The sequence below is a fragment of the Nomascus leucogenys genome, chromosome 16, assembly GCF_006542625.1.
Source record: "Nomascus leucogenys isolate Asia chromosome 16, Asia_NLE_v1, whole genome shotgun sequence".
Taxonomy (NCBI): Eukaryota; Metazoa; Chordata; class Mammalia; order Primates; family Hylobatidae; genus Nomascus; species Nomascus leucogenys.
The window spans coordinates 25,911,811-25,933,083 of record NC_044396.1 but is presented as its reverse complement, the minus strand read 5'-3'; the positions used below and the strand labels follow the sequence as shown (position 1 = coordinate 25,933,083).

General features: G+C 36.0%; 1 protein-coding gene across 1 annotated transcript; it reads right to left on the bottom strand.

Annotated features, from left to right (window-relative positions):
• Nucleotides 1–1,877: 1,877 nt before the first annotated feature.
• ZFAND1 (zinc finger AN1-type containing 1) lies at nt 1,878–21,055 on the bottom strand. Its single transcript, XM_004090747.3, has 8 exons — nt 20,983–21,055; nt 18,082–18,124; nt 17,141–17,180; nt 14,882–15,009; nt 14,701–14,792; nt 13,817–13,938; nt 3,188–3,343; nt 1,878–3,090 (listed from the first exon to the last, which is right to left on the bottom strand). The coding sequence occupies exons 1-8, from the start codon at nt 21,035–21,037 to the stop codon at nt 2,920–2,922; spliced, it is 807 nt and encodes a 268-aa protein (XP_004090795.2). The 5' UTR covers nt 21,038–21,055; the 3' UTR covers nt 1,878–2,919.
• Nucleotides 21,056–21,273: the final 218 nt, after the last annotated feature.

The following is a 21,273-nucleotide window of genomic DNA, read 5'->3' as shown; positions in this document are numbered from 1 at the left end:
AACTCAATTCCTGTCAGCGTTACTTCCCCACTTCTCAACCTTGTTATTATTTTTCTGGCATAGTTTTAGTCGACTGCATGACCATGTGTTGATCTTCTCGTATGTGCAGGTAATTGTGCTAAACATTACAGTATTAGTTGTCACTAAAACTTATTGGTATCTGAGGATATATTTAAGTGTTATACTTTCTGATAAAAGAGTTATTGGAACATAGCCATACTGATTATCTACTAAATTAGCATCCGCTACACTACTTTGTATGTAAGTGCAAACATAGCACGTTATGGCGCTCCATTTTATGTTGCATCAGATTAAATCAAATGCAGTCTTTTTTGCTTTGTCACCAGGCTGGAGTGCAGTGGCACGATCTCGGCTCACTGCAACCTCTGCCTCCCAGGTTCAAGTGATTCTCCTGCCTCATCCTCCCCAGTAGCTGCGATTACAGGCACCCACCACCACACCCAGCTAATTTTTGTATTTTTAGTAGAGATGGGGTTTCACTATGTTGGCCAGGCTGGTCTTGAACTCCTGACCTGAAGCGATCCACCCGCCTTGGCCTCCCAAAGTGCTGGGATTATAGGTGTGAGCCACCACACCCGACCTACCAGAGCCATTTTTCTAATAGCATGCATTTACTTTGTGTATCTGTGTCACAGTCTGGTGATTCTCTCAATATTTCAAACTTTTTCGTTATTATTACATCTGTTATTGTGATCTGCAATTAGTGATCTTATACTTGTAGATGTGGTGGAAATGGCAAGAAAACAAGAAGTAGAAGTAGAGTTTGATGATGTGATTGAACTGCTGCAATCTCTTAACAAAAGCTGAATGGATGAGGTGTTGCTTCTTACGGATGAGCAAAGAGTGGTTTCTTAAGAGGGAATCTTGGCCGGACATGGTGGCTCACGCCTGTAATCCCAGCACTTTGGGAGGCTGAGGTGGGCAGATCACCTGGCGTCGGGAGTTTGAGACCAGCCTGACCAACGTGGAGAAACTCCGTCTCTACTAAAAATTCAAAATTAGCCAGGCATGGTGGCGCATGCCTGTAATCCAGCTACTCAGGAGGCTGAGGCAGGAGAATCACTTGAACCTGGGAAGCGGAGGTTGCAGTGAGCCAAGATCATGCCATTGCACTCCAACCTGGGCAACAAGAGTGAAACTCCATCTCAGAAAAAAAAAATAAATAACTAAATAAAATAAGAGGGAATCTCCTCCTAGTGAAGATGCTATGAACATTGTTGAAATGATAACAAAAAGTTTAGATATTCCATAACCTTAGTTGATAAAGCTAGGGTTTAAGAGGATTGACTTCAATTTTGAAAGAAGTTCTACTCAGGAAAAAATGCTATCAAAAGCATTGCATGCTACACAGAAATCTTTCATGAAAAGAAGAGTCAATCAATGTGGCAAACTTCATTGTGGTCTTATTTTAAGAAGTTGTCACAGCCACCCCAACCTTCTGTAACTACCGCCCCAATCAGTCAGCAGCTATTGAAATTAGGCAAGACCCTCCATCAGCAAAAACATTACGAGTTGTTGAAGGCTCAGATGATTATTAGCATTTTTTAGCAATAAAGCATTTTTTATTTAAGCTATGTACATTTTTTAGACATAATGCTATTGCACATTAAATAGACTATAGTATAGTGTAAACATAATTTTTATATGCCCTGGGAAACAAAAAAAATTTGTCTGGCTCAATATACTCCAATATTTGCTTTGTGTGGTAGTCTGAAACTGAACCCACAATATTTACAAGGTGTACCTGTATGTATACACATCATCATTGTATTAATCATGGCAATTAGAGACAAATCCCTACATTTAGTGGGAACTCAAATAACTATGCTAATGAATGAAAGTATGAGAACATAATAAAAGTCGGAAATTATCTCCATTCCTCACATAAAAATAATATGAAGAATTAGAAAGGAAATAAACCAAATGAGCATTCCAAGTTTATTCCTTTTAAGTAAACCTATAGCCACTACCTATGTCCCTGACAATTAGAACAGAAAACAAAAAAAGGACAAACAGAAATACTTTCTATTCTGTCTATATAGTAGTAGTTTTGGGGATACAGATAGTAAACACTAGTCGAGAATACTCGTCTAAATTTGTTGGTAAAATGTAGTCATCATTTGGCATGTGTTTTGCCTTGGTATATAATGAAGTTGAGCTATCCCATCTTTCTTCTCATGTGGAATACAGTCACAGAAACAAAAAAGATGAATCTCACTAGAGGTGGGTCTTTATCAGAAATATGCCCCAATCTAGTTAGGTAATAGAAAGAAAATCATTTTCTCCTCCTAGGCCTAAGATTCTTCATGTAAAAATTATAAGACTGAATAAAGATGACCTCTAAGTTTCTATAATTCATATAGATATATCAATTAATACATCATGATGTAGACAGACAGCAAGGCTATACTTTCTGGCTCCATGATGCCAGGCTTGGCCACATGACTTGCTTAAAGCAAGTATGATACATGCATCTTTTAAGAGAAAACTGAGGTGTATTTCATCTCTTTCTGTCTCTGCTAAAACAATGACAATGTCCCAAAAGAGATCCCTTCCCTCGCCTTTGATCATGGTGAGAAGATGACACAAAGCAGTGTCACAGCCAATCAACAGCTGACATCCCCCACCAGAAAATACATCTTTGTTGTTGTCACTACAGCATAAACTAATGAAAGCTAATTAAATATAAGAATTTGCTAATAATTGAGGATCCGTACACAGTTAAACTTAAAATAAAAAAACTCTAATAGAAAACTCATAATTTAAAATGTGACATAAGGGGAAATAAGTTAAAAAGCAACTTTTAAAAATTACAAAAATAGTATTTGTAGTAAAAGAAATGGACTTAAACATGTAATAGAATTTTCCCTGTGATTTCTGACTTGAATCTTTGAATGACTATTCCAAGTAAGATTCAACATTTTTACAGAATTGTTCTTCATCATTAAGATATTCCAAGATTATATTTCCACCATTATATAAAGGACAATCCTCCTTAGCAATCCAGGTTTCCAAAGTATGATCCAAGGGTAAGGCTTCTCCTGAAGTAATGTGACACAGCCTTAATTTCTGTGAAGGGAGAAGTAAGTCATACTGTAATAAATAAGCATGCTTGAAAGGAGCATCATAAAACCTTTATAGAAATATTATTATAATGAGATGTTACCTTAGCTGTTAATTTGTTATTGTCATTTTTAAGCCTGGCTAGAGAAGCGGCAAAGTCTATGGCCTTTCCAATGCTCCATCGGTGGCAAAAGAACATTGCTTTCCTCTTCTCTTTGCTCCCTTTAGGTAAGAAAACCTGAAGGTAAATTCTTTCTGTCTGTAAAAAGAAAAAGTTAAAACAACCATTACATAGACAAAATAGACATCAGTTTTTGTCTGGTGCCAATCCTTCCTCTCTTCTTCTGGTCAGAGCAGAATTACCTTCTAACAAGGTATCTGCTATTTGGAATACCAATCACAGTAGCTAAAAATACACATAAATGCATGGGCATAGGACCAAGACCCTGGCCAGGGTGATCTGTGCAAAGACAGGCATGTGGCCTAAGTTAGGCCAGTCACGGTCTGTTCCTGGGATTTTACGTTCAACAGCTTAGGAGACAAAGAGCACTCTCCTTATTTATTTATTTATTTATGAGAGGGAGTTTCGCTCTTGTTGCCAAGGCTAGAGTGCAATGGCGCGATCTTGGCTCACTGCAACCTCCGCCTCCAGGGTTCAAGTGATTCTCATGCCTCAGCCTCTGAGTAGCTGGAATTACAGGCACGTGCCACCATGCCCGGCTAATTTTTGTACTTTTACTAGAGATGGGGTTTCACCATGTTGTTCTAGCTGGTCTTGAACTCCTGACCTCAGGTGATCCACCCGCCTCGGCCTCTCAGAGTGCTGGGATTACAGGAGTGAGCCACCACACCCGGCCTCTCCTTATTTTTTCTTAAGTTTTATCAAATTAAACCTGGAGTTGCCTACAGCGAACCCAATCACCTAACAGCTATTCCTGAACCAATATGGAAAAAGTTTCCTCAAATGGGAAAAAATGAGGTCAATGTAGAAAGAGAAATAATAAGAAAACAGATGAGCTCTTTCAACATAATCTGAGTTCCTGAATTCATCCCCTAAGACCAGATCAATTCATTATTCCCCATTATATGAGGAAAAAAGTTTGTTTTGATTTTCCTAGTTGGAATCAAGTTTCTGTCACTTGCAATTCAAAGATTTCTGACACATATAACATTTCTTTCTGTGTGAAAGACCTCACTATGTATTTAGACAGAAGGACTTTTTGGAACAAGGAAACATTAAAAAAAAAAAAAAAGATAGAAAAACACCTCCAAACCCCAAGTACCTTATCAACAAAAGAAAGGACGTGGAAAGGATTTCTCTAGTATTTTATATCTTATCTGTCCTCTCCTTATATTGTATTTTCTTGCCTAATTAACAAATGGATGGCTGAGCATGATGGCTCATGCCTATAATCCCAGCACTTTGGGAGGTCGAGGCAGGCAAATTGCTTCAGCCCAAGAGTTCAAGACCAGCCTGGGCAACATGGTAAAACTCCATCTCTACAATAAGCACAGAAAATAGCTGGGTATAGTGGTGTGTGCTGGTAGTCCCAGCTACTTTGGAGGCTGAGGTGGGAGGATTACTTGAGCCCAAGAAGGTCAAGGCTGCAATGAGTGGTGAACATGCCACTGTACTCCAGCCAGGGCAACAGAGTAAGACCCTATTTCAAAAAAAAAAAAAAAAAAAAGCAGGAAAGAATGAGTAGGAGCAAAAGGCTTGGCCTTTGATCTTCACTGATTCCTAAAAACTGCTTTTTAAAAGTGCTGGCTTTACAGGTCAATTCTTGCTAAAACAAAAATTTTGGCATAACTGGAGCATCTGTAACTTGTGGGGGAAAGACCACAATTATTCTGAGAAATAATAAATTCAACACAATTCCCATCTCAGCACTAAGGAATTTAGATTTGTTGAAGACCAGTGGGGTGTGTTATTAAAGGTAACAAGTATTAAAAGAAAAAACAAGAAATCACTGGAAATTCAAACTGTGAGCCACCTCTATAATCAAATATTACTTGCTCCAAAAAGAAAGTAGCAAGAAGATAAATATAGAAAGAGAAAGTTAGTAAGATATAGCTTTATCTTTTTTTTAAAAAAAAAAGATAAATTATGTATGAGGATCAAAAATGAAACAGAAATGAAAAGTGAGAGGCTGGCTAAGCCACAGGCTTTCAGGGATCCAGAAGAGGAGGAGGTCAGCTTATAGGTAAGTGGGAAATAACAGCACCACAGGCAGATAACTATAAAGCTCCTGGGTCAGGCTCCCTGCTCGGAAGCAGAGGAGTGTGTGGGACCTCTGCTCTAGGAAGGGCAGCTAAAGTTACTGCTGAATGCTGACTTAAGTATAAAATTGCTAGACAGGGATCTGTGAGTGAGAGAAGGAGAGATATGGGAAGAACCTCCTATTCAACATGAACATGTTAAATTCAGTAACTGAAATTTCAAAACAAACTGAAGATTAACTAATTATGGGCAAATGAAGACAGCTGAACTTTAAAAAGACATTAAAAAAAGGTAGCTAGGATGCACAATTAGATAAAGAAGGAAACAAGAAGTTATGAAACCAAAATAGGCACAAATAAAACATAAAAGACATGAAGATCCAAGTCAAAAAATGAAAATTAAAAAATAGTTTCTGGAGTAAAACACTCAAAATTTATTATAGATAAGTTTCTAGAATCCTCAATAAAAAGGCCTAATTTATTATAAGATGGATACGAGGAATTCATCCAGAATACCGCATAAAGAGACACAAGATAGAAACAATTATAGGCTGGGCATGGTGGCTTACACTTGTAATCCCAGCACTTTGGGAGGCTGAGGTGGGCAGATCACTTGAGGTCAGGAGTTCGAGGCCAGCCTCGCCAACATGGCAAAACCTCATCTCTTAAAAATACAAAAATTAGCCAGGTGTGGGGGCATGCACCTGTAGTCCCAGCTACTCAGGAGGCTGAGGCACGAGAATTGCTTGAACCGGGGAAGCAGAGGCTGCAGTGAGCCAAGACTGTGCCACTGCACTCCAGCCTGGGTGACAGAGTGAGACTCTGTCTCAAAACAAAAACAAAAACAATTATAGATCCCCAAAATATGTCGACAAGAGATTCAGAAAAGAAGAAATGGTGAAGTAGCACTATTTAGAGAGACAATGAGTACAATTTTCCAAAAAGTCAAAACTTACAATGTGTCAAACTGAATAATTAAAATAAATCCACATGTAGAAACATTCCACAGAAATTGGAAAATATCACAAGAAATCTTAAAAGCTACCAAAAAAGATAGATTACTCATAGAGTAAGACTGACACAGATGTTCCTCCAATAATAGATGACAAAGTATATTAAAAGTGTTGAGAAAGTTTAATAGACAATCCAGCTAAAAGTAAGGGCAAAATAAGGGCATGTTCAAACAAAAAAAGACTGATAGAGTTTATTACCAGAGACCTTTATTAAATGAACTGCTAAAGAATGTACTTTAGCAAAAATAAAAGTGAGCCCTAAGGAAGGAGAAACAAACAAACAAAAAAGAAGTGTTGGTAAATTTTAATAGCTATTAACTTAAAATTAATTTTTATGTTAAAAAAAGATGATGGGATAGGAGATAGTCAACTGGATAAAGCATTTCAAGCTCGTATTCAGGAGGATATAATACCAACTAACTTCAGGCTTTGAGAAAAAAGTTGATATTTAATTATATATATTAAGAATGTAAGCACATAGCTGTTATCACCATTATCATTTTAGGAAATTATATTGGAGATTATAGATAATGTAGTATGAAAAACGAAATAATGAGTATAATTATTGAAAAAAATTAAAGCTATTCTTATTTGTTAATGAGGTATAATTTTTAACTAGAAAATTAAAAAACACTAGTAGAAAAAACTTCTAAAAATAATAAAAGATTTTGGTGATGTAGCTGAATAATATGAGTATACAGAACCGAAGATTTTTTTTCTCTTTATTAGCAATAAGTACTTGGCAATAGAAGTGGGGAAAATATTCTGTTCTCAACCTAAACAAAAACCATAAAATAGCAATGAAAATAAGGAATACAACATAAAAGAAGAAAAATATGAAATGTTACAGAAGGGAATAAAACATCTGAATAAATAAAGACATATAAGGTCCTTACAGAAAGACAATGTCATAAAAATGTCATTTCTTCCAAAATTAATGTATAGCATATAAAGCAAATCCAATGTGAATCCTTCAGGAATGGTTCTGAGTCAGGCCAAAAGCCTAGACTTGCTAGTAGATACTGCTGCGAATTCGAACTGTACTTCACCTAACTTCATAGAACCCACTCAGGTATTCATTAAAGATGTTTTGCATGAATTACTGGAAGCTTAGGAGCAGGAAAGGGGCTGGAATCCTCAGGACATAAAAAAGGAGGGCAAGATGGTATAAAGCCTCCAGGAGAATGGCAAAGGGGCCTTCAAATAAATGGTCAAATCCTCACTTCCTCCAGGCAATATTCACTCATCACATCCTTGTGGGAAACATGAGGGGATGTAGGAAGCCACATTTCTGTCTAAGACTATGCTGTGCTATCTGTTGCTTTTTATAATCATACTCTCAGTTTCCACATTTTGCTTTTAAAGAGTCTAGCTTCTTTAACAGGCTATGTTGAAGTCTGTTATTCACAACCTTGCCCCATTATGATAACCTATAAATCCTAAGAGTGGTATTTTTAAAAATCTGGATATAATAATCGTAACATTCAGATGGATAAATAAATGCTAATAAAAATACTAAGAAAAAAATGGAAAAATATGGATGGGACTTGCATGATCAGATATAGAACATTCTATAAAGCTATTGCACCAAATCAATTTGGTATTAACTTATGAGTAAAAAATAAATGAGACTGCAATAGAAAATTAAGAAATAAATCCATATACAGAAATAAAATGTTCAACTTTTCATGAAGGTGGTATTTTGGTATTTCAATCCAATAAAACATAGATAACTTATTAAATAATCAGTGGTGGCAAAACTACCTAAACAACTGGAAGAAAATAAAATTAAGCCCTTAGCTCACATCATATGCTAACAAAAAAAACAGGTGGATTAAAGATTAATCCAAAACAAGCCGGGCACAGTGGCTCACGCCTATAATCCCAGCACCTTGGGAGGCTGAGGCAGGTGGATCACCTGAAGTCAGGAGTTCGAGACCAGCCTGACCAAAATGGTGAAACCCTGTCTTTACTAAAAATACAAAAATTAGCCGGGCATGGTGGCACATGGGCACATGCCTGTAATCCCAGCTACTCAGGAGGCTGAGGCAGGAGAATTGCTTGAACTTGGGAGGCAGAGATTGCAGTGGGCTGAGACTGCATCATTGCGCTCCAGACTGGGCAACAACAGCAAAGCTCCGTCAAAAAAAAAAAAAAAAAAAAAAAAAAAAAAAAAAGGAGGCTAATGCAAAACAGAACAAACATACCCACAAAACCCAAAGGAAAACCACAACAGGAATGAAAGAAAAGACAGAACTTGGAAAATGTAAATGTAAAATATTGCTATGTCAATTAGAAATATAAGTAATATCAATACACTGATAGATTAGAAAAACAATTTACAAATAATGATTATAGACAAAGGATTAACATCTTTTATAGTCTAAGAGCTCCTATAAGGTGACTAAACAAAATAAAAAGAAAAATATCCCAAAAGAAAAATGATCAAAGGATACTCACTAACAATTCAGAGAAGGGCAAATCCAAATGCCTAAAAAACATATTGAAAGTTGTCCAAACTGAATAGTAGTCAGGAAAATACAAATTAAAGCAATCATGAAATATCTTTTTATAGCCACCAGACTGTAAAATATTAAAAAGAATGCTAATAGCTACTGGACACCATGGAGAAAAAGGGTACTCTCATGTTTGGCCACAAGAAGCAGTATACGGAACTGGTTAGAAGGGCAGGCTCTTACCAAGTTAGTGCTCTTAAAAATACTTAACTCCGGATTACTCATCTGTGAAATTAGGATAAAAATATATCTCAGAAGAGTTGTAAGTACTAAAGGTGATTAAAAAACGAGAGCCACAAAACCATGCTTAGTATATGCAATCCGTCAATGAAGTTTGATTAGAAATGTGAATTGTAATTTCTTTGTAAAGTTGTTTGACAATTTTTATTAAAATTTAAAATACGTGTACCATTTGACACAGCAAACACACTCTTCGGAATTTATCTCACAGAAAGAAAAGTACCACACAGGCTACTTAGCACAGCAGCCAAACTGGAAACAAAGTGAATGCTCATTAATTGAAAAATGACAAAATAAGCCACAGTACACCCACACCACAGAAGAGAATGCAGTTTGCAAAGAAAATGATTTAGGGCCACACCAACTCACTTGAGGGAATTTCTACTAGGCATTAATGAGAGAAGGATACATAATCTACCCCAAACCTGCTTTAGTTTTATTTATAGCACTAATCACTACACAAACTATTATATATTTATTATCTGTCTCAGCCAAGTGGCATATAAACTCCAGGAACTCTGGGTTCATAAGGGCAGAAGGGATTCTGTTTTATTCACTATTGTATTTTCAGGGCTTGGTATATAGAAAGTATTTTTTTTTAAGCGTGTCGACTAAATGAATGATACCATTTTTATAAAATAATGACAGAAAAATACTCTTTATGCCTTTGCACACATACACAAGTAGAATACATTTTCATTTATGTAAAATGATATACACACGCATATAATACACTTACACATATATGTATATACATGGATACAATACACATGTATATATTATACATGTAAGCATATATAAACACAGACACCCACATATATCTCTAGTATATCTATATACACACACAAACATTAATAATAAAGAGAAAAACTTTTATCTACAAACTTATAGAATGCTTTATGATATATTGTTAAGTGTGTGAAGGAGATGGTTTGTGAAACCAGACTGCCTAGTTTCAATTCGTAGTTCTCCACTTACTAGCTATGTTAATAGAATGTTACTCTTTTTGGGTAAGAGTTAATAGTGTATACCTTATAAACTTGTTGCAAGGATGAAATATGTTAGAAAATTGCCTCAAAGTAAGTCTTGTAGAAGTTTTTACTGTTATAAGTAATAGAAGAATTGCAAAGTAATGCAAGTATTACTGAATACTTGAGAGCAGGTCTTCTCAACTTTGTCACTATTTACATTTTAGGTCAAGAAAAAATTCTCTGTTGTCAGCCTTGTCCTCTACAATGTATGAATTTAACAGCATCTCTGGCCTCTACCAACTAAATACCAGTAGCACCCCATTCCCAACTGTGACAACTAAAAATGTCTCCAGACATTGCTGAATGTCCCCTTAGGGAGCAAAACTGCTTTCAGTTAAGAACCGCTGGTTTAGGGGATGGAAATGGATGAGAGACACAGGAGCGTGTATGTTTTTTCTCCATACGCATCTTTTGATAGTTACACTTGTTAAAAGCTTATACTACCTTTGCAATTTTAAAAAATCAAATAAAATTTCAAAAAAGGAAAATATCAGGGGTAGTCAATAAAATAAGAAAACTGTAATCAATTGTTTCTAAGCCATCAGAACAAATTCAATACAAAAGGAAAGAGAAAGAGTCAAAGAAAAAGGGTGATGAACAGAAAATATATGATGGAAGAAATATGTTCAAATACACCAATGACCACCATAAACAAGAAAGGATTCAACTCACCTACAAAACAGAGATACTATCAAACTGGTTTAAAAAAAACAAAGTCCAGCTATATGCTGCTTACAAGAGACACCCTAAAACAAAACAACAAAAAAAGTTGAAATATAAAGGGGTGAAAAAATTACATACTTGTTAAATTTTCACCAAAAGAAAGCTAGTGAAACAATATTCTAATTAAACATAGGGTTAAAGGCAAAATACATAAAGAACATATAACACTGAAGAAATTCTATGCACTTGATAATACATAACTCTACAAACCATTAGAGTTATATAAAAAAATTAGCAAAACTACATCCATAGTAGGAGATTTTAACCTGAGAAAGTGATAAATCAAGTGGACCAAAAATTAAATACACACATATACATACGGTACATATAGACAGAGAGAGACAGCAGATGATAAAGCAAACAGGACAAAATATAAATAATTGGTACAACTGGGTAAAGAATATGGAAAAGTTATTTGTACTATGTTTGTAACTTGCCTGTGTTTGAAATGGTATCAAAATGAAGACACCAAACAAGTAAACTGTTACACCTAAACAAGTATATTAAAAATAAACTGCTGGGCACGGTGGCTCATGCCTGTAATCCCAGCACTTTGGGAAGCCAAAGAGGGTGGTTCATGAGGTCAGGAGTTCAAGACCAGCCTGACCAACATGGTGAAATCTCATCTCTACTAAAAATACAAAAATTAGCCGGGTGTGGTGGTGCACGCCTGTAATCCCAGCTACTCAGGAGGCTGAGGCAGGAGAATCACTTGAACCCGGGAGATGGAGGTTGCAGTGAGCTGAGATCGCACCACTGCACTCCAGCCTGGGCGACAGAGCGAGACTCTGTCTCAAAACAAAACAAAACAAAAATAAAATAAATAAATTACCATTCTATGTGAAAGGCTGGAAAAAGGACATCAGAGAAAAATCTAAACAAAGCAGAAGGAAATAATATAAAAGCAAAAATTAGTGAAACAGAAAACAAAACACAGAGGTCTTTAAATCCAAATCATGGTTCTTTGAAAACACTAAGAAAAAATAAGGATAAACTTCTAGCTGTTCTGTCTAAAGGGGAAAGAAGGAAAAGTACAAATGAAAAACATTAAGAAAGAAGTAGAACGACTAAAGACACATAGAGATTCTGAAGTATAACAGAATAACTTGAACAACTTGACCGTAAGAAACTGAAAAATCTACATCGAACAGTTTTTTGGAAAAATATTTACCAAAATTGACTTCATAAGAAATAGATTATACAGATAAAGCAAGATGTAACACTTTGGAATAGTATTCGAAATTCTCCAAGAGTTACTACAACTGAGTGCTACCAAACCTTCAAGAACAAATAATTCCCACCCTCTACAACAACCTCAAAGAATAGACAAGAGAAAGCTACTCAACTAATTTTTGAGCATAATCTTGCTATTAATGTCACTAACACACTAAATAATATGTTAGCAAATCAATTTCTCAGTGCATTTTAAAAGAATTATATACCAGAGTCAAGTGATTTATCCTGGAATATTTGATGATCTAACGAGAGAAAAACTGATCGATGAAATTTATTACATTGATGAAGAAAAAATGATCATCTTACTAGATGTAAGAAAAAAATTTACAGTAAAGTTTAATATCCATTCATAATGTAAATTCCTAGCAAACTAGGAATAGAAAGAAATAGTATCAAGAAAAAGGCTACTTACACAAATTTACAGTATATCTAATACTTGATGAAACTTTAGATACATTTGCATTAAAGTCAGAAACATGATGAAGATTCCTTCTATTGCCCATATTATTCAACATTGTTCTGAAGAGCTCAACATTAAGACAAGCAATGATAATGAACAAAAGAGAAGAGAAAATCTGCAGAAAAAATCCACAAAAATTGGCATTTGGAGAAGATATGACTACACAGAAAATAGGCCAGAAAATCTACAAAATATGGGAGCTATTAGGAATTTATTTGCTGGATAGAAGGGCAACATAACATTAACCAACAATAATTAGTTAGGAAAATATAATTTTTTTAAAAAGGTATTATTTACAATGACAGCAAAAATTATAAAGAGTCCAAGAATAAAACTAAGAAAAGGTATGTAAATATTTATGGTAAGCATTATAGAATGTTACTTCTATAATTACACATAAAAAAAAAACCTAAAGAAAAGTTGGAAAGATATACCATAAACATAGATGACAAGAGTCAAAATTCTAAAGATGTCAACTGTCTCTAATCTAAAATTCAGCATAATTCCTATCAAAATCATAATTTCACAGAACAGGGCAAAGTGATCCTAAAATTTTTATGAAGGAATAAATGGTCAGAAATAGACATGGTTGAAAGAACTAATAGAAAGAGACAAATGAGTACAACCACTGACAACAGGAAGTTGACCATATCTAGTAAAGCTGAAGATCAGCAAAGCCCACAATCCAGGTTTTCTATTTCTAGGTATATTCCCTAAAGTAGCATTTTTTAAACAGTAGTCTCAATCCATCAGGGGTTGGAAATTCAACCTAATAGGTTCTGGCTAACAATCTTTAAAATAGAATAACAAATATCATAATATAACACATATTAAGGGTAAGTACCACTCAACTGTGTTAAGGTATGCAGAGATATATTGGGTTGTTATATAAAATAACTGATTTTGTGAAGTCTTAAAGGAACAGTCCTAGAGAAACTCTTCTACATATACACAAGAATGGTCACCATAGACAGTTTATAATAGCAAAAAATTGAAAAAAATCTGAATTTTGTTGACTAAATGTCTCAGTATGGATAAATGTTAACAGTACATCCCAAGTGGGGGAAAAAAAAAAACAACAACTCGAAGAAGGATACATATGGTTCACTGTCATGTCTATACAGTGAAAAAACTCATAAAACTATGTATTATTTATGCAGACATATACCATGCAACATTAAGAATGATACATACCAGGTTTAGGTTAGTTGTTAATTGATGGGAAGGAGGAATACAAAGAGGACTTCAACTATATTTGAAATTTTTGTGTTTTAAAAAATCTCTAAGACTAACCTGTGGTACTGACTTATCGCCATCAGCATGCATCTTTAATTTCATCAATGCAACCTTTGCAGCTGTTTCACTATTTTTGGCACCTTTCCGTCGTTTACTTGCTGTTTCTCCTATCTTGGAATCTAAGAAGTGAAAGCATGTAATCACATAAAACTTTCACATTACAAATAGAGTTTTATTATAAAACACTTATTAATTATGGCCCTGAAACATATATAAATTACACACAAGAGAGATATACAGAGACCACATTCATTGTATAGCTATTGTATTTACATGGTCAATGGAAAAATATCATTGAGATTGATCTAAGCAATCTCCACATCAAAAAATTAACTATAATGTGCTTCTTTCCAACTTAAGCCTATTTAACCTAAAGCAGTCATTAATGCTTCTACAGACAACCTTAAGATCTGGTTATGCAAGATTTTAATAAAGGTACTATCCTTAATACGGAATAAAAATTCTGAGCTAACATACTGGCAGAGAGACTGATTTAAGTCACAGATACATTCGTTCCTGGTATCTCATTATCAGCAGCATTCACAGCACAGCTGACTAGGCTTAGAGTTTAGTCTGCAGAGAAAGCAGCTGACTACTTCAATCTCATGAATACCATTTCTAGCCCGATGGTTAACTAGCAAATCTAAGTGGCTCAGCAAAAGAGATAAGTACTTATGGTGGAGTACCTCCAAATAATTTCCAAATTTTCATTGGTCAGGTAGACCTCGTAAGAAATACTGTCACAAGAATATCATCAAAATACACGTTAATACGAATACCACTGGGGCTATTAATGATGCCTCCCATAACTGGAAAGTAGACATAAGAAGCAGGAGCTCTGGAACTAGGAAAGCAACAAAACACGTTTTCTAGATACTTACCAATAATATCTTTAACAAGTTTCTGAGTGGCAGCCATTCGAGGCTTTGGGATTTCCAGTTTTTCACACTCATGATCTGACTGATGACGGTGTCTATGAGCAACAGAAGAGACACTAGTTCATGTGTTTTTATAGGACTTAAACAGACATACAAAGTGTGAACAGCTTAAGTGATCAATCACCTCAGGCAAAAATTCTTCTCACAATAAGGACATATAACTGCCACAAGTTCTCTCTCGGCACAGTCTTTGAATGAGCATGGGAAAGATGTATGTTGATCTGTCTTCAGTCTCTCATTGATTACAGTCACCTGAAAATGCAAAAAGCAGGAAATGTATTACATTTCAGACCTAAACCAAATCAATGTGTCTATTCTAGAAGGCAGCATTCATATAATTTTTGCTTAAACTTATTAGAGCAAGTTACTTACTCTCACATAGAGATTACAATGAATGTTTTGTGTGACAAATGATTACTATGCTGACTGTTCCACATTTTCATAATTTTCCTACTGTGGTATATTTGTCTTCTAAGTCAAGTTGAAATGACTATTTAATTACGCTCTATAATTTTAACCTACTTTGTAACAGTCTCATACAAAGATGCCCCCATGATATGCTCAGGTAATTATCTCATCAACCCTCAAATGGCAAGTCAACCTAATTTCCACACTAATTTTAGGAGATGAAACACTTAACTCAGAGAATAAAACACTTAAAAATATTTATTTATTCGTAAGATAAAAGGTTAAAGACAGTTTTCATAATCATATATTATTCTCTATGCCCTATTTCATATTTTTATTACCAGCAAATACTCCACCACAGGAAGAAAAGATTTTATAAGACTAAAAAAAAAAAAATCTAGATCAGCCAGGCTATTCTAAGTATTAACAAACCAGGTTTCTAAAGATGAGTAAACGTAGGGAAATAATTGCTTGAAAACTACAACCAAAGGGAATTCCTTTTTATAAATAATAGTTACATCTTGTTAGAATTAACTTAAGTATCTTTTTGAGCTTGTTGCAATGGCCTAATGATGTTTCAGTGTTTAATTAATGAGAGACAAATCAAATTATATCCTAAGAAATTCAGAGAAATCAAATTGTATCCTAAGAAAAAAGAAAACACAGGATAGATTTATAAACTGCAAGAAACATCAGTAAGTTTTATTGTATGACTGAATATTTCCTCCAATTAATGCTGCATAAAATCAACGTGCTAGGTAATTTAAATTTTCCTCAAATAGATGATGTAAACTTCAAAGAGTCAGATTTTGACGATCATTTAAATTCGAAAGAATCAGATTTCAACTGAACCTCATGTAACTTTAACAACTTTCTATAACTGAGAGAACTGATATGAAAATATTTGGTAAAGTACTTGGTAAATGGTGGGCAGGAATAAATGTCCACTGAAAAGTGTTAGAACACATTGAACATGGTGGGCTTAGCTTTCTCTCCTCCTCTTGGAGTTGAACTGCCTTCAGGGAGAAAGCCTAACCTGGTCCAGTACTACTGTGACTGCTGGGCAAGTCTGCCTAATTCTGGATTTTCTTTGCAAACCCATTTGGCTCTATGCTGAGCTTCATCAACCAACTTATCTTTACCAGTAATAAGGGTAATATTTTGACTTCTATTTGCCAGACCTTTCTTAACTTATGATTTGTGCAAAATTAGGGTAGGAATTTTATTAGACTATAGGTTTCTTCCTGGTTATCTTAGGCCGACTGAGCCACAATGATTTACTACCACAGATCCTATCAGCAGGCATCAGTGAAAATGAACACAGCAGTGAAGAACACAGTGAACTGGAAGGAATATATAAGGAGGACATTTATAAATATATAGCCTTGGCTGGGCACAGTGGCTAATGCCTGTAATCCCAGCACTTCGGGAGGCCAAGGCGGGTGGATCACCTGAGGTCAGGAGTTTGAGACCAGCCTGGCCAACATGGTGAAACCCCATGTCTACTAAAAATACAAAAATTAGTCGGGCTTGGTGGCGCGTGCCTATAATCCCAGCTATTCGGGAGGCTGAGCCAGGAGAATCACTTCAACCCAGGAGGTGGAGGTTGCAGTGAGCTGAGATCGCGCCACTGCACTCCAGCCCGGGCAACAAGTATAAAACTCCATCTCAAAAAAACAAAACCAAACAAAACAAACAAACAAATAAATATATAGCCTTACGCTATAAGTAGGCTACCTAAACAAATGTTAAGGAATAAGAATTATGAGGATAAAAATTTACAAATACCAAGTAAAACAATTTTTCTTTCAAACAAAGAAAAATAATATAAATGAAGCAAAAGCCTCTTTACCTAATCAGTTTAGTATGCCAGACTTTAATCTGTGATACTGACTGGCTTTAAATCTAATCAAATTCTGAATGAAAGTACATAAATACAAATACATTTTATCAGATTGGAAAAATATTAACATACCTCGGGACAACCATGAGACTCCCTGCTTCTGTGTTCAAGGCTTAAATAATAATAGTAAGTGTTTATTTAAATAACATACTTAAAGATAACTGCAGTAATCTGCGATATTTTAATGTTCAGTATTCTTAAGATACATTATGCTCACACTACATTAATAACTTTGAATATGAGAAAAAAGTGAAATGTCAGATAAATTAAAGATGGAGCATCTATAGTCTCAAAAGTTTTAAAACACAAATGTTCAACTTCAATATGAGTAAAAACAATTCACCACCCTAAATTACGTTTACTTTGAATGCTTTAGGGTACATGAAAATATAAACATATCTTTCAGCTCTTTTTACTTCTAAAAGATCATGAGTAGCAAAATGTGAACAGTGCTCTAATTCCAAATAATTTAAAAATATACATTACTTTAATTTACTTCCAACAAATCATTCTGAATTACACTCTGAAAAAAATTCATTCTTTCACTGCTCTATTTTATAAATTAAATGCTTGACATTTTAAAGTTTAACTGTAAGGAAAATCCATTTTCCAAAATTCTTGATTAATTCCCAGGTTTTACTTGGCATGTAATGTAGTCAAATGCTGTGACTCCTATTTTAAGGCATTTATAGGTTGGGCTCTTTTCACTTTATTAATTAAAATAAAGAGCAATAATTGTAACTGGATTTTTACCATATTCTTTATATTGTGAATATTATTTTCTCCTTATAATAATATAACTTTTATATAAAATTCACATACAAAACCCCACTTTTGGAAGTTTAAAAATTAGTCACATATATGAAGAAGTAATCAGAGCCTATAACTGTACTGAATATCAATAATCAATGGCTAAAGTAACAATTATTTTAAATCATTCTACTTTTCAGAAATAACCTCATATTAATAAACACTAAAATTACTCCCAAATCCTGCATGAAAACTTAACTTACCAAAATATTCCTGTGCAATCATCACACACAAATGGAAGAAAATCTAAAATTGAGAGAAAATGTGTATACTGGTCAGTATCTGATTTTGATTTAGTTTTCTTAAGCAAGAAGACAACCTCTATGGAAAAACTTCCCATTTTGACTAATATCCTAGTGTAGGCAAGCACTAGGTAACCACTCTAACAAAATTAATCACAACCTCAATAACTGTGACAGAAAGTAATTGGATTAACAGAAGGTATTAATAGATGTTACTTGTAACTTTACTAAGTCAGACAAAAATAAGTTCTAGCGGTTTTCTTTTTCGTTTTGTTTCCCAGATTTACTAGGTGTTGTTTTTGATGACTGTATACTGCAAAACTTCCCCATTTGGAGTTAAAAACCTGGGATTCAATTCTGATTCCACTGCTTACTAATCTAACAATGCTAGGCAAGTTACTTAACAGTAAAACTTTGGATATATATTTTTTATATATATCTAATAAATATATATATTTTTATATATGTGTACTAACATATATCTGTGTGAACATATATATATATATCACCAAAGCTTGACTATATTCAAATATATTTATATTTATATATACACCTATAAGATTTATGGTATTTCAAATATACGTAATTTGTTGTACTAAATAGTACAGTTAGTATAAAGTATATATGTGTGTTTCTATGTATGTATGTAAATAAACATATACAAAACCAAAGCTCTATTATTGGGTAAGAAAAATAGAAAGATATAGATAGGTCTATACAGAGGCAGATATAAAGATATAAGCACATCCTTTCTGTGTATATATGTATATGTATATATGCATGTGTATCTATATCTGTATCTATGCTGTATGCCACACCGACCCCACAGTGTACTTACAGAAACCAAATGAGATATATATAAAAGATCAGAATAGTAATACAGTAACTATAATTAATAATAATAATACAACAATTAACTTCTTTTGAGTATACTCAACTCAGAACAATACTGCAAGGGGCCGGGCCCGGTGGCTTACGCCTGTAATCCCAGCACTTTGGGAGGCCGAGGGGGGCGGATCACCTGAGGTTAAGAGTTTGAAAACAGCCTGGCCAACATGGCGAAACCCCATCTCTACTAAAAAATAAACACACACACACACACACACACACACACACACACACACACACACACACTAGCTGGGCGTGGTGGTTCATGCCTGTAATCCCAGTTACTCAAGAGGATGAGGCATGAGAATCGCTTGAACTCAGGAGGCGGAGGTTGCAGAGCCGAGATCGCGCCACTGCACTCCATCCTGGGCGACAGAGCCAGACTCCATCTCAAAACAAAACACACAAACAAACAAAAAAGAACAATACTGCAGTGACTGGGTGGAGATGCTTAATATTTTCAGACTTTTAATAATGAAGCATTAGATGCAAACCAGAAGGACCCAGGGGAAAGAGTTAAGTCAAGACAATTTCCCAGCACCTGATGCCATCCTTCAATCCCTCCAGAAGGTAGATAAAATTTAGGATATACACTTGACGCAGTCTAAATCTTAACTGCTTTCCACTAGTCCCAAATAGACAGGCCTGGCCTCATCTCAGTTATTGACACTAAAGACATATATAGCCAGAAAGGAAAATGAACTATGTCATGAATGGCATATAATGTGTATTGGACTCACTAGCAGAGGATCAGGCATAGACACACGTAATTTACAGTCAAAACCCAAATGGCTAAGCTTCCACATGAAAAAAGTCACACTGGCTTGTTATTACAGCCAGTGGTGAAAGATATATAGATAGAGGGCTATAAGTAACAAGAACCTAGAAGGGATTGTGTCACCTGTCCTATCACGCATTCCCACAGTAGAAATCACCAATCAATTATGGAACTCCACTGAAACTGGGCTAAATCTGAGAGTCTTTGGCACAGTAATTCAGGTACTTGATACCAATGACTGAAGTTGCAAAGGGAGATTAAACCTGTTTGCTACCTTATGTAGCGTGTGAAACGTAGTAACAACGACTGAGCAGTCTGTGTGGTTCTAATGCTTCAAAACTTGCCTTTTCCAGGTGTATGGCATCCTGAAGCCAGTGCCACATTACCTTGGACTAGGTATATCCCAAGGTCTCTCAGTGCAATGGGGAGAACCCACTGCCATATTTTTAACTAATTCTCTCTAAAACGCAGCTTACTAGTTGGAAAGGTCTTCTGTGTAAAAAACTGTAGTTTACACCCTTATGTGGTCCAAGCACCAAAATCAATAATCTGTAAATGTTTGTTCAAACGATAATAATGAGAATCAGGGAATGACAGAGCTGGGAGAGCATGATGACCATTTGGTGGAATAATGTGAGAATCAGGATGCCTTTGAGAATTTGATAAAAGCTAAGGAAGGGCCTTCTTCCGGACACACAACCACGTGAACACTAGTTGGGCGAGTTGATCTAGCCCAACTCCTCCTGGCAGCTACGTAACAGATAAGTAAACAAAAAGTTTGGGAAAGTAGCTGGCCGTAGGTCGCAGTGGCAAAGCCAAAAGATAATAGTCCCAGACCAAACCTACGCGTCCCCATACGGCGCTCAGCAGAGTAAGTGTGCGCCACGCGACCCAGCAGTGGGCTTCGTGCACTGCTCGGACACGGCACACTCGAACACCAAAACGAACACTGCAAGGTACGTTTTCAGGAATTGCATGGCTTCCTTCCAAGACCACACGTCATTTCAAAGACTCACGGCGAAAAAAAACCTACACCAACCGATCTCACTGCAGCCCCAGAAGAAACGCTCCCACCCCGCTCCTCAGGCCCTGCCCAGCCTTGTGGCCTCCCTTCACCCGCCGCCACCATCCGCGGAGCCAAAGCGGAGCCCTGGTCTCCTGCGGCCGGGGATGGGGGCTGGAAGTTCCCCGATCACCTCGCTGCCGGCAGTGCTCCACCTGGCAGTGCTGCCCGAGGTCCAACTCCGCCATCTCTCCGGCGCCGCAAGGGGCGGGGCACAGCCTGAGGGGCGGGGCAATGAGCGCGCGCGGCGCCTGACGGGAGAGTGGCGGACCCAGAGGCGGAGTCTACAGGTGGGGGCGGGGCCCGGAAACCAGCTGTGCAATTTGTCCTAGGTGCATTCGCCGTGACCAGGAAAGGCCACTGTTCTGTGAGCGTTCTCGGAGCGGAAGGCCTCTCGCCTAGTCCTTAAAGACATACCCACCTG

Bases quoted from the DNA above. Each gene is read 5' to 3' on its own strand.
- ZFAND1 (XM_004090747.3), bottom strand. From the start codon at position 21,037: ATGGCGGAGTTGGACCTCGGGCAGCACTGCCAGGTGGAGCACTGCCGG. The intron at 18,125-20,982 runs GTGATCGGGGAA...TCTCAATTTTAG, and splicing joins GGAGCACTGCCGGCAGCGAG to ATTTTCTTCCATTTGTGTGT. The intron at 17,181-18,081 runs GTAAGTTAAGTT...TTATTATTTAAG, and splicing joins GATTGCACAGGAATATTTTG to CCTTGAACACAGAAGCAGGG.